This window comes from Colossoma macropomum, unplaced genomic scaffold (genome assembly GCF_904425465.1).
Source record: "Colossoma macropomum unplaced genomic scaffold, Colossoma_macropomum, whole genome shotgun sequence".
Taxonomy (NCBI): Eukaryota; Metazoa; Chordata; class Actinopteri; order Characiformes; family Serrasalmidae; genus Colossoma; species Colossoma macropomum.
Genome location: NW_023494784.1, coordinates 13,896,168 through 13,910,724, shown reverse-complemented (window position 1 = coordinate 13,910,724; position 14,557 = coordinate 13,896,168). Strand labels below are relative to the sequence as shown.

The window sequence follows — 14,557 nt, the reverse complement described above, 5'->3', positions numbered from 1 at the left end:
AAAGTCAGAGACGATAGCTCACAGTTTCAGAGTGGTCAGAGAACGCTGCCCACAGGGCGCTGTTGGCTGGATACTTTTGGTTGGTGGACAGTTCTCAGTCCAGTAGTGACACTGAGGTGTTTGAAAACTTCAGCAGCACTGCTGTGTCTTTCTCTTTGCCTTTTTGTTAGCTACTAGCTAGGCGAGACTCTGCACTCCAGGCTTCAGGGTTATAGGATGGTGAATTAGCAGCGTTTAAGACCATCTATTGTTAAAACTGTTTGAACGATCAGTAGAGTTTTATTTTACTGCAAAGGAGTAATCTAATTCTAATTAGATTCAAAATCTAATTCTGCTGTGGATCCACACCAGGGCAGTATAACAGCCATTTCCAACCCCAGAGCTACCGTATGGAAGCACTTTGGCTTCTGTGGAGTTGAAAGGAAAAAGGACCTGGACAAGGGCTGCACTATATGCAAGTTGTGTCACATTAAAATATTTTGGAAACAACAAACATGAGAAACCATATTACATGTTGCCACCTGTTTTCTGTCCAGTTGTACTTGCTGCCACCCAGAGGACCATTGAGCGAGCAGTGTCAAAGCTTCCACCCAACTTGGAAAGGGCGACGCAAACTACAAACTCTTATCGCAACTTTTATTGGCAAGGATTTGTGTTTATTCTCAGTTGTTGAGAACCAGGGCTTTGGAGTCAAGATACAGCGTCCCATCTTGAAGATATTTTTCTGACTCTGTGACCCTCCCCACTCTCTGCAACAAGACCAAAACCGGAGTGATGGAATCATTAAAGAAAACGGGTAGGATAGCTGTAACACATGATGCGTGGACATCCATTGCCTCGGAATCTTATGTCACAGTAACAGCGCATTTTATCACAGATGAATGGCAGCCAGCGTCTCATGTGCTCTAAACAAGAGCAGTGAATGAGAGCCTTCCAGTTCACTTGCCACATCACTTCCATTTGTTTTATTAATAAAATATATTGGAAGTAAATTCATTATGGATAATTACAAATACTGTGCTTTAAAAGTACCAAGTCCTCACACAGTGAGAAAAAAGAAATCCTGTATAGATAAAAAAAAAAAAAATTAGCAGATTAGTTATTCCAAATAGCAGATTGTTTGCAGATGTTTGAGTGGTTATTTATGAGTTTTTCCACAATTTGCTGTGCATGCAGCCATAGGAGAGCCAGGCTGAGGGGAAAGATGAAGGAGAGATAACTCACTATACTGCCACTTATCTTCAGCTGTGGCTCTTTGCTGTGATATTGACGAACTAATGCAGTGACACAGCCATTTAGTTTTTTTCCTTTTTGCTCCTAATTTTAAGGTGTTTAATATATATTTAAAAATGCTAACAGACTAAAATGATAGAGTGAACACACAAAAAACAACCCAAATAACATAATTGTAGCACGCCATGTGCAACCCAGGGCTCAGGAGGGACGCTGGAGGCATCTCTCTCTCTCTCTCTCTCTCTCTCTCTCTCTCTCTCTCTCTCTCTCTCTCTCTCTCTCTCTCTCTCTCTCTCTCTCTGTCTGTCTGTCTGTTTCCTCTCTGTTCATTTAGAGGCGCTGCCAATGCGAGATCACCATCAAATAACTCTCATTAAGGGCAGTATGAACTCATGAGCTGAGAGGGACAGAGCTCATTGGGCGTCTGGAACCAACGTGAGGTGTAGTCAGGGATGGAGGAGTAGCTAAATAGCGCGCTACTATTTGTAGCTAACTACACATTTTTGTAGCTAATAGCTGTAGTCGCTACAGTTTAATGAAATGTAGCTAATAGCTGTAGCGCCTACAAATGTTTGTGTAGCAATAGCGATAATTTTCGCTACAATTTCGCTACAGGCTTCAGGCAATCCGTGCCAAATGTGAAGAATAGAATGCAGTCGCTAACCGGGCTGGTGGCGACTGTGCAATCCTGACTGAGCCACGGACAGTTCGAGCAAACGCGCATGTGCAGGACCCACGCGCTGATCACCCCTTACTAGTAGGCTTAGCTCAGGGGTCGCAACCGAAATGTTAAGAAGAGCCATTTTGTCCTTTCAACAAAAATTAAACCACCTTGGGAGCCACAACATTTTATGATAATTTATAATTTCCTTTTTACCATCTTGATTGTAACTAAGTCTCAGTATGTGTTAATGTGCTACTAAAAAAAAAGGCTAAAAATATAAATGAAAACGCAGACTTACTTTGCTCTGCTTTAAGCTTTAGCTCAGCTGTAGCCGCTTTTTTCGCACCTCAATCAGGAAACTTTTACGCGAGAAGAAAAAAAAAAGTCTCTCAATGTTCCACCTTTCACGAGGCTGAAGTCGCTTCTCGTTCTCCAGATTCTCGTTCGAATTGTCCTGTTCTTCTAAATGTAAATGTCATTCATCTCCAAGTGATCGATGTTCGTCTGAAATCTTTCTCTTTGCTATTTCGATATCTGCGTTGCTGTGTGAGCTGCAGTCTGCACGTCAGTCTTCAGCGTTAAAGGTTGGTGAATTAGCAGTTCTACGTTAACTCCAGCGTTTAAGACCATTTATTGTGAAAACTGTGCTAGAACTGTGTGTTGTAACGATTTTACAGCAAAGCAGGATTATGTTATTTTACCTAAAAATCTAGTTCTGCCGTGGAGCTGCAGCAGCTCTGCAGCAGTGGAGAGATTATTCAGGCCTGATTTTCACCCCAATCAGAGCCAGGGTCACTGATGAGAATTTTGAGGCTACAGTGTTACTGAAGTTTAACAAAGGACTCTGAATGTCATGTCTGTTCATATCTTGCTGAAATGTTTAAATTGGAGCAGTTTTATTTCAGCAGTTGACAATTCTTTGCACTAAATTGTTTGGTTTGTATTTTTTTTTGTTTTGTTTTTGTTTTTTTTTGTTTTTTGTTAGAAAAAACCTGGAATGATTGACTTTGCCTTTACTTTGTCTAAATTTTTGTTAGATATCATGCCTTTGGTTGTATAAGTTTGATTGTTGCTTACACTTAAACTTATTTTTTGGTGATATTTTTGTATATTTGCAGCTTTTCAAGTGTATGTTTCTTTCTGGCACATGATTAAATGCAGTGTCTTGTTCACACCTTAATTTGGGCTTGTTTGGTGTGTCAGATGGAGATTCACAAAAGTTCTGACTATCTGACAATAGTCTAGTGGGGTTGGGGACTCACGTGCCGTCCACTGCTCCCTTAAGGTTTTCCTTCTCTCCCTGCCGGCTTCGCGGGGATTTGCTCTTGCTCAGGGTTTGGGCCCCCACCTTCTTGCTGCATTGTAGCGCAATAATCAACACAGTTACTATGTGCTGAAAAAAATAAATACAAATGAATTAATAAATATATTGGCGTAGGACTGGGCGATAAAACGATAGCGATAATTATCCTCAATAGAACTATAAGAAATCTCTGATAAATTTTCGATATAACACGCCATTCTCACACTTCCACGTTCTAGCGGTAGCCCTGGTGGCGTTTTCTGCTGCAAGGAAAGAGACACTACTCTGTTGTCGCCAGGAGAGGGCGCATTTCCGGGTTTTTCGACAACATTAGAGAGGGAGGGGGCGACATGTAAAATGAGTCGCCAATATACTTTAGCAATGTCTGAAACGTGGAGTTATACATTCCCTGTTTGACTGGAGCAATCGGTGATCTTTTCTTCTGTGACTAAGTGTGAGTGATGAGATCAGTGGCGTAACTGTACTGGTTTAGAGTGAACTTTCCTAACATCCTAACAAGCTTTAGCAGCGTTAAGTCATGTCTGCTCCACACAACTACAGCGCTGTTACAGTGTCAAACAGTCATATTTAAGTATTAGTGCGCTCACAAGCAACGAAAGTGAAAGAAAGAAGTGGGTTCATGCAAGTTACAGCCCTGATTTAAACAAAAGTAAACTGAGGAAGCTGTGAGCCATTGGAGAGTGGGAGAACGCTTTCTACCTTTCCAGGCTAGCTGTTTTTAGCAGCTGGCTAACTTGAATCAGCGCTCCGTCATTCGCACAACACGACGAATTGATGTTAGTGTAGATCAAACAAGACACAAAAGCATGTTGGTTTAAACGTACCGAAAAGGGGGGTGTTATTTGTCTAGTGTTAGAGATTCACACTACAGTTAATGCTTTTAAACAGCGAGCGTCGGATATATTGCAGTTCACCCCTCAAACTACTATGATGGAATAGAGAAATCCAGTCGTCTGCTATCTGGTGTTTGAACACTGTGATATGCTCTGACATGGATGTGGTAGGAGCGATGGCAGAAAGGCGGTGAGATCCATCACTAACGTCCTGAGCTAACGTTTGCTGTTCGCACTAAGCTAAGTTGTTGAGAAACTAAACAGTTTAGCACTGTTGTTGGCCACTTGTTTAGCATTTGTAATGGGATAGCCTAGCACTCATCACCAGACAACTAAAAATAATCAGTTTTCTTTCTTAAATTATGACTATTACAAAAATTGCGGCCGTGCTTTTCCAGCTGGTAAAAACAGCCAACCAGAAACTTTCTCCCACTATCCAAAAACAGATTTGTGAAATGTTTCACTGTTTGGCGAGTGTTTGTGATGTTCTGACCATAAAGGATAGTTTCAAACAGCAATTAACCACACAGGAACAAAAATCAGCCTTCAAACTCAAAGAAATAATGATTTGACATTTATCGCGATTATGTATTGATATCTAACGATAGGAATTTTGTTTATCGTGATGACATTTTTGGCCATATCGCCCAGCTCTATATTGGCGTAAAACATTTTTTTTTTCTTCAGCATTTCTCCAAGTGCCCATCTTCAATGTGTGTGTCTCAGATGCCAACATACCTCCATCGTTCAAGTTAATCAACAATTTGTTGGCACAGGTCCTGCCTTGAAAAAACGTTCATAATAGGTATTATTTGTAGCAAATGAGCAAAGATTTGAGAACTTTATTGTCTGTTTTACCCTGTTTTTTTCTAAAGCAGAATTAAGAGCAAAGTTTCCTTAAAAAAAAAAAAAGGAAACGTACAGCTGCGGGTCCCATGCCAGGCACGAGTCCGCTGCAGTCAATGATTGAACTTTCAGGGTCCCAACTACAATTTGCAGCTGAATATCAGTAAAACTAAAGAGGTACTTACAGACTTTAGAACGACCAAAAAGAAGCATTTACCACTACTAATAAATAGCAGGAGGTAGCCGATAAACAAGTTTAAGTTCAGGGACACTATAATCTCCTCTTCTCTTAAGTTAGGGGGCGGTACTAGTTTTTTATTAGGCAGTTGATGTTTGGTGTGTCGAGAGAGGGATGTTAGAGGATTATTGCTGTGTTTGAGTCCATACTGGTCTTTTCAGTATCAGTCTGGTTCAGCCCAAGAGGAAAATTGGCCTGACGAGATTGTATACACAGTTTGTAAAATTATTGTGACTGTCTCAGAAATGTATATTACCCATATTTAGAGGGTGGGACAACAATTCTAAATGATCCCTCCCACCCAGCCCACTTTCTGTGCAACTTGGTCCCACAGACAAAGACTCCAGTCAATCAAGTAAGGAAAAGTTCAGAAATAACTCCTGTGTATCCATTGTACACATTTTAAACCAGTGATAGCATTTTAATTAGCTCCAATCTTTTACATGCACTTATATTTTAAAGATATTTTTTTTAAAAGTTGGTTTTGACTCTTTATTTTGATTTTCTCTATACCATACCTTTTTATTAGGTTACTGTTTATAGAACTTATTAGAACTGTGGTATGCTACAATGACACTGCTCCTCCTGTAGTTGTTTGGAATAGAATAAAGGTCATACAGACTGTAAAGATCCTCAAGCCAGTAGTGCATTAAAATCAACTGCACCAACGAGAGTGTGGAAAATTACTTTCAATTCATACTTTTTTTTGTCATATATTCATGAACATATGCCAGCCCTGCACTTCAGTGCTCACAGCTTTAGTGCCTCAGTGGAATTTGCAGTTTTGTTATTGCCAAGCAAGTGGTAGGGTACATTCACTTTCCCATACTGGCAGTTCTAGTTTGAGCACAGGCATTAGAAGGTTAAAAGACATGCAAGACACACACATTACTTTGCTGCACACCCTTTTGTAAATATTTTAAATATTTTAGAGCCTAGCTCTTAATATTTTAAGAGCCTATAGCTCACATATTCACACACAGTCCAATACATTTTTCAATCAATGTAAAGGTCATGGAAACACCAGCCATCAGCTTTGCTAGCTGCTTTGGGCCACTTCTGGTGCAAGTAAAAAAGAAAAAAAGCCTAAAAAGTGCAGTTTAAATCTAAAAGCTGTTCATTTTTATATTAAACAAATGAAACATTTGTTACGAAAAAAAGGAAATTGAATGCGTGAAAACCATTCAGTCCTATTAGAATCATGTATTTCGTTTCAGACATGCACATGATGGTGTCTAGACCTGAGCAGTGGGTGAAGCCCATGGCAGCAGCAGGAGCCAACCAATACACGTTCCATCTGGAGGCCACCACCAATCCTGGAAATCTCATCAAAGAAATCAGAGAGAATGGGATGAAGGTCTGTGCAAGACACATATTATATTTCCCAGCCATATATGTGAAAAAATGCAGCATTTTAACTAGATTTTTTTTGTCATTTTATATATTTTTTCCCTTTAGCTAGTAAAATGTTTACTTCACAGTAAGGTAACAACTCTATACATTAACATTACAAATATAGGGTTTCAACACCTTTAAATATTTAATATGATTGGCCTTTTGATTTTAATGTCACAATTTCCTTCAATTTTCTTTTATCCTTTATTTTTAATACACACACATCGCATAGAACAATCTTTATTTAAGACAGTATTGAACAAATATTGAACTGCAGCGTATTTGTCTCATGCCTTTTGAATTTGGTTGAAATGTAAGAATTATTATTAAATGGTATTTGTATTGTTGACTTCTGCTGGCAAGCATTGGTTTTTTGAAGCAAACAGGAGTGGAGACTTGAGGAAAATGAAGTTTAATGAACGCGCGTCTTCTCAACCAAACAAGTCTAATGAAGCTTACACACTGATGAACTTACAGTCACAAAATCTAAACAACACCCTCAGTTGTCTCGTTGTCTCAACGAACCCCCAGAACCCCCCACGGAATGGACAACTGCCTCTACCTTTGTAATTAAAATAGAGGTGTTGAGGCCCACCCTAGGAGCCAGGATGTCTCAGAGATATCCCCTCAGCAAATGGCATTGCTAGATTGGGGAGCTATAGATAACCAGATGTGAGAGAGGCTAACCATTGGGGGTCGTTAAATGACAAAGGACAGCTCTCCACAGCCCCCACACATCACCCAAGAGAGACATACAAAATGCAAACGAGATTAATACAAAAAGGCAAGGGAAAAACAGGGAAAAGGTTTAAGAGAAGTTACAAAGTTAATAAGGAACAAATAAAGTAAAATGAAATAAAATAATATTTAACAGTATTAAAAAAAGTATTCAATTAAATAAATAGTTCAAGAAAAATCTAATTTACCCTATTTTCCCTTTATCTGAAACATAGTTGGTTAACCAAGATATATTTGGTGTCCAAAGTTTATTTCTATAGTTCTGCACTAGACTTACACTAGATCTATCAGTGGAGGTCTGTGTCACTGTGTCATAAAAGCATTTTATGACTGACTTCTGTTGGCCTCATAGCTCCTGTACGAAAATATGTCTGATCAGCTTTTTGATTAGCAAGTTTGGGGTCAAGCAAAATTTTGTTAATTTGATATTTTTAATTAACCATTCTTTTATTAATTTGATGAAATAACAAATTATTAAAATACTATAATTGCGAAGCCCAAAACTTGATTAGAATTGTCATGACAAGGTAACATGCCCCTATATGCTTGATAGAGAGACTAATATGTAGAGCTTTTAAAAAACACTGGATTTGCTTTACCATCCTTCAGGTTTCACTACCAGCACAAATGTACCTCATTTAGTTAATCAAGTTGACTTCTGAAATCGACTTCTGAAGGCAACAGTCAGATGGATCAGATGGGGCCAATTCACTATGTGCATGAGAAGCAGTTATATATTTCCACTTTGCGTTATACCGGCACTTTTACTTTGTGTCTACATTTTTAGCTGCTGTGTTAAATATCTGGGAAGAGCTTGGGAAGAGCTTAGCAAGCACTGGGAATGAATATTCATATGAGTTTTTTTTCAGAAGCGTGAAGGGGGTGCTTTAGAGCATTGTCCTATGACACTCTGTGTCTTCAAGATATAACTTGGTTGTTAGACACTTCCGAAAAAAGCACTCAATTTGTGGAGAGTGACTTTGTTGTGGGGACCAGACAAAGACATCTTAAAAAAGGAAAATCTTAAAAAGTGGAACCAGCATAGCCAACAAAATTGTGACTCACTGTGTAGGAGAGAAAAGAGAGACCATCTTCTACTTTGGATAACATTTTAGCAACAGAGCTAGTAAGTAAGTAAGTGAAGTTTATTTATATAGCGCTTTTTACAACAGGTGTTGTCACAAAGCAGCTTTACAAGGAAATGAGCAAGCCAGTGGCGACAGTGGCAAGGAAAAACTCCCTAAGAAACAGGAAGAAACCTTGAGAGGAACCAAGACTCAGAAGGGGAAACCCATCCTCCTCTGGTCGACACCGGATAGTTAACATTGTTAGTATAAAGTATTGTAGTACAAAAACAGGGAAAGAGGTGGAGCAAACGATTAATTTAAATAGTTTAGTTCATGCAGCAGCAGCAGCAGCATCAGTGGGGTCAGGTTGTGAGGGTGAGGTTTGCACGGCGAGCAATGGCACCCGATCAAGGCAGAAGAGGCAGCGGCATCAGAACGCACAAGATGGGCAGCTGTTCAACTCGGCAAAGGAAAGAAAGGAAAAACACACAGAGTCAGTTCTGCAATGGGTGATTGATTAATTTGATTAGTTTAAATGATTGATTAGTTCAAATGAATAATTTTGATTAGTTCATGTAGCAAGAGCAGTAGTATCAGTGGGGTCAGGTTGTGAGGGTGAGGTTTGCACGGCGTTGTACAGCAGGAGGCTCAATGTTGGTAAGCTGGTCCAGAGGGCTGGCGAGCAGTGGCACCCGATCCAGGCAGAAGAGGCAGCAGCATCAGAACGCACAGGATGGGCAGCTGTTCAACTCGGCAAAGAAAAGAAAGGAAAACACACAGGGAGTCAGTTCTGTAATGGGTGACCGATCACAAATTACAGTGTTAGCTGAGACTCTGGCAGGTATAAAACTGACAGGGAAAACTAATTACCAAAGGCTTGACTACACAAGTAAGTTTTTAGCTTAGACTTAAACACAGAGGCTGTGTCTGAGTCCTGAACATTAACAGGAAGACTATTCCAAAGCCGGGGGGTTTGTATGAGAAAGCTCTCCCACCTGACGTAACTTTATTAATTCTAGGTACTAATAGTAAGCCAGCACCTTGTGATCTAAGTAGGCGTGATGATTCATAGTGAGAGAGAAGTTCACTCAGGTACTGAGGGGCGAGTCCGTTTAGTGCTTTGTAAGTCAGTAAAAGAATTTTATAATCAATCCGAAATTTAACTGGTAACCAGTGTAAGGTTGACCAGGTAAAACTGGGCTGATATGGTCGAACTTTCTGGTTCTTGTAAGGACTTGACTGGCTGCAGCGTTCTGGACCAACTGAAGCTTGTTAAGGCTTTTGCTGGGACATCCAGCCAGCAGGGCATTACAGTAGTCTAGCCTTGAAGTAATAAATGCATGAACTAACTTTTCTGCATCCTGTAGAGATAATGCATTTCTCAATTTAGCAATATTGCGGAGATGCAGGAAGGCTATTCTAGTAATATTAGTTATATGTGCGTCGAAGGACGGATCAGGGTCTATAATGACACCAAGGCTTTTTACAGATGAGCTTGATGCAACCGAGAAATTGTTAAGTTTAAGTGTAAAATCAGACAGTTTGTTTCTAGCTGCTTTTGGACCAAGAAGCAGAACCTCTGTTTTAGCTGAGTTAAGTAGGAGAAAGTTACTTGACATCCAGTCCTTTATGTCTTTTATACAGTCTTCAATCTTGCTAAGTTTAATTTTATCATCCGGGTCGCTTGCTAAATATAACTGCATAGCATAGCAGTGGAAATTTATGCCATGTTTACTGATAATGGTGCCTAGTGGTAGCATATATAATGTGAATAATACAGGTCCTAAAACAGAGCCTTGTGGAACACCATACTTTACTTTTGTGAGAACAGTTGATTCACCGTTTATATTAACAAACTGATAGCGATCAGTGAGGTAGGACCTGAACCAGGAAAGAGCTATTCCTGTTACCCCTACAAGGTTTTCTAGTCTGTCTAGTAAGATAGTGTGGTCTATTGTGTCAAATGCTGCACTAAGATCGAGGAGGACTAACAAGGACACATGATCTTGGTCGAAAAAAATAATAATAGATCATTTACAATTTTTTTGTGTATTTGATTCCTATGCAAATAGGAGCTTCTGTTTTAAAGCGTTCTGTTTTAAAGCCCGAGTGTGGTCATTATACCAAGGGGCGAGTTTTTTCTGCCTTACTATTTTACTTTTTAATGGAGCCACACTATCTAGGGTAGATCGAAAATTTTCCTCTAAGAGCTTGGTCATAATATCTAACTCGGTAGGATTAGATGGACAGCTGACAGAAGCTGATAATTTTGGAAGGTTTCTAATAAAGCTACCAGCTGTGGAGGGAGTTATTGTCCGCTTGACACAATAACATGGTGATGAACGCATATTACCACTAAAGTGAATTTCGTAAGAGATTAAGTAATGATCTGAGACTGCTGTGCTCTGGGGGAGAATGGCTAAGTTATCTATGTTTACACCAAAGGTCAGTATTAAGTCTAGAGTGTGGTTGTGGTAGTGTGTGGGCCCCTTTATGATTTGGGTGAAACCTATGGAGTCTATAATAGATGTAAATGCCTTGCTTAGTGCATCTTGAGGATTGTCAGAGTGGATATTAAAATCTCCAACAACTATTATTTTATTTGAAAGCGTTATTAGACTTGACAGAAACTCAGAGAATTCCTGTAAGAACTGAGAATATGGCCCTGGTGGCCTGTGGACTGTAATTAGTGCAACGGAATTTTTATTTGTTTCTTGATCACTTATATTAAGAAAAAGAACTTCAAAAGAAGAGAGTGTATAGCCTACTTTCTGGCTCACGCCTAAAGCTTTAGTATGGATGGTTGCTATACCTCCACCTCGGCCGCTTAAACGAGGGCTATGTGCATAGCTGTAGCCTGGGGGTGTGGCCTTGTTTAAACTGAAGTATTCATCGGGTCTAATCCACGTTTCTGTGAGGCACAGAGCATCAAAACCGTGATCGGTAATAATTTCATTTACAACGACGGCTTTAGATGTGAGGGATCTTATGTTAAGCAGTCCTAGTTTTAGACCAAAGGTGCTGTCACTGCAAACTGGTATAACTGGTCTGATATTAATCAAGTTACTGAGACAAACTTTTCAAGGCTTTTTGATGTTTTGTTTTATTTGGGGAACAGACACAGTCTCTGTTGGGAGAAACCTATGAGCATTTATATTTATAGAATGAGTATTTGTATTAGCAGTTACCCTATTTACAGTATAAATGCTAGCAATCGCTTTATCTTCAGCAGTAACACTAGCATTATGAGCTGTAGCGTTTCTATCTTTGCCGCTACTTACGTGGCCTTCACTCTGGAGTCAGCGGATGGCCCTCTCGATGTTCCGTGAGAGAACTGTGGATCCCAGGCGACTAGGGTGGAGGATGTCTAAGACACGAGCACCTGGAAAACACGAAACAGTGGCATGGGTGTTTTTAACCTTTACTTTAACGTGGCGGACAATAGAACTACCAATAACGTAAACGGTGTAGAGGGCCAAGGCGCTGGGGTGGGTGACGAGGTCCGGGGCGCTGGGGCGGGTGGCAAGGTCCGGGGCGCTGGGGCAGGCGGCGAGGAGGCCCGGGACGTAGGTGAGGGCGTAGGCGGTGAACTAAGGGCGGCGAAACGGTTGCCGGAGGTGAAGATCGGCTGGGGTGGCGGTGAGGGTCTGCAGGGCCGTCTGCGGCGCTGGCGTTCCCAGGGACCATGCGGGGCTGGCGTGAGAACGGCGTCTCCCGGCGTGCGGAAAGACGAGGCTGGCGCAACCACCGAGGGGGAAACTTCCCGGGCGGCTTCGAGCATCGACTTCCACCGAAGGAGCTCGTCCTGTTTCTTCAGGAGGGCGGTGATCTGCTGGTCCAGCCGGGCCAACTCTCAGCTCAGGAGTCTGGAGGGCGCGTTTCTGGGTGGACGCCATGGTGGATGGGCTGAGGGAATAACTGTGAGAGAGATAGAGAAAGAGAGAGGGGAGAAGACAAAAATGAAAGGGAGAGGCGTGAGGGGGTTAGCGGCCTGCTAACTGCAGAATTTCCAACTATTTTTCAAGTAAAGTTTGGACGCTGCTCGATCCGAAGTGTTTCACTGCTACCGGAGGCACACTGCCCTGCACTTTTTAGTGCTTTGCCTGCTGTAACACACCCAGTTTAACTCAGTAAGGGGTTGGTAATGAGCTGATCAGTTGAATCAGGTGTGGGAATGCTGAAATGAGCGTGGCGGTATGCCTCCAGGATAAGGGTTAAGAAACACTGCTTTAGCTAACTTGTCACTATGGGTTTGATTAAATCATGTCCCAAGTGACTCCCTACTGCTTATATTCTGCACTACATAAAATACAAAAGTAATGGCTTTTACAATCAAAAAGTGCACTAAATGTTTAATAGGGAAATGCGCAACCTGTAGTGGAATCCTAACATGTATCTCTTGGGCATTTATGACTATTTGGATGTCGAAGAGAATGAAATTCACTTCCTGTCATTATTGTGGCAGTACTGCACAGTATTAGATGATTTAGGATTTTTAGGTTTTGGTTCTTAAATCAGTCCTTGCACCCCTGTAGACAGTTCATGTTTTTGCTCTAACCCAACTCACCTGTAACATATTCTGTGTTGTTAATGTCTTGGTTCAGGTGTTCGGGAGCTAGGGTAGAGCAAAAGTGAGCAAAAACGACTGTTATACAGTATTACCTTATATGTATTTATTTATTTATTTTTTTACAGCGAAAATGTTCTGAGTTGTTATAGTACAGAACAGAACGCTATCTAGAATTGTTTCCTATTACCATCTAAAGGCAGATCATCTATTATGGAACGATCAATATCAAAAATTATTCGTGTTAGCCAGGCCAGTGGCTTGTGTCACTTGTCTACCCCTGAGGAAGCACCATCAAAACCCACTGTAGGTTTTTGTGTACAGCTGTTTTTCTCTTGTACCCAATGTATAATCTATATTAGTTTAGAGTTTTAAATATGAGTAAAAACCGAATCTTCCATGGTTATACTTATGAGTTCCTGTTTTTCAAAGTTGCTGGCGGGACTGTTTTGCTGTTTGCTGCTTTCTCTGCTGTATCTTGCGAGTCTCTTGCGGCTTTTTATGTTTTCACTTTGCTGTTGCATGTTACTCGCAATTATTTACAACCACCAACCTTTGGAAGTCACTTCTTCTGTCATCGGATTTGCGTGACACCTGGAAAGGATTCAATTCAGCCGATGAAACAATGTGAGTATCAGTATGGCAGACCGCGAGCTGTTGCTTTGCTCTGAGTGCAACATGTCTCTGACACCAGTGTTACTAGCTTTGTTTGTAAGGAGTGTAAGTTAATTCATGCTTGATTGAGAAGATACAGTTAGAAGTGTGCATCTGGAAAGAAAAGAGCAAGGCTAGTCAGCAGGGCTCAGACTCGCTGTTAGAAGCTCTGGGTGCCTCATAGAGAGTTAGCACGCCCTCGACTCCGGCAGCAGAGCCCTCATAGCGCCCTCATAGGGCGAATGGGTGACGTCACATAGTCGCAAAGCTAAAGCTACCCCACACGAGCACAACTCATCTCCCATTCACATGTCCAACAGGTTTGCCCCACTCAGTGAGACACCCTCAGAGATGCCTGTTGAAAGAGCTCTGGTTATAATTGATTCTATTTTACGGCATGTGAAAATAGCTTCTCCTTTGGGGAGCCAGTAGTAGTTAAGCGGGAGCCAGCGCGCCAGACATTAGAGGAAGCCTGAAGCTGCTAGCTAACCATAGATATTCAAGGATAGTCATTCATGTAGGTACTAATGAAGTTTGTCTGCGGCAGTCAGAAATAACTAAAGATCACATTTAAGAGGTGTGTAAATTAGCCCAGACAATGTCCGATGCCGTAATATGCTCTGGTCCCATCCCAGTTCAACGTGTGGTGCTCAGAAAAAAACTGTGTGGGCTTTGTAGATAATTGGTCTACTTTTGAGGGCAAGCCTGGTCTTTTGAGTCAGGTCAATATCCACCCCTTGCGGGAGGATACCGCTCTCACTTCGTGTAGCATAGCTCGTAGTCGCTCAGATAGCTGCCAAGGCCAGGCAGCAGACAAACAGGCTAAACCGACCATCTGCTAGCTGCCTTGAGATGCCACATAGGTTCCACCCAGTTGAGACTGTCTCTCTTCCCCAAATACAACAAAGCATCAAAAATCCTTGAAAAGTTTGTTCTAGTAATTTGGTTAATATCAGACCAGTTATAGCAGTTTGCTGTGACAACACCTTTGTTCTAAA

General features: G+C 41.2%; 1 protein-coding gene across 1 annotated transcript in view; it reads left to right on the top strand.

The window, feature by feature from the left end:
• rpe (ribulose-5-phosphate-3-epimerase) overlaps positions 1–14,557 on the top strand; it is a 72,270-nt gene that overhangs the window by 5,919 nt on the left and 51,794 nt on the right. The window contains exon 3 of the mRNA XM_036566556.1: positions 6,356–6,495. Within this exon, the coding sequence (XP_036422449.1) occupies positions 6,356–6,495 (140 nt within the window). The remainder of the gene's footprint in view (positions 1–6,355; positions 6,496–14,557) is intronic.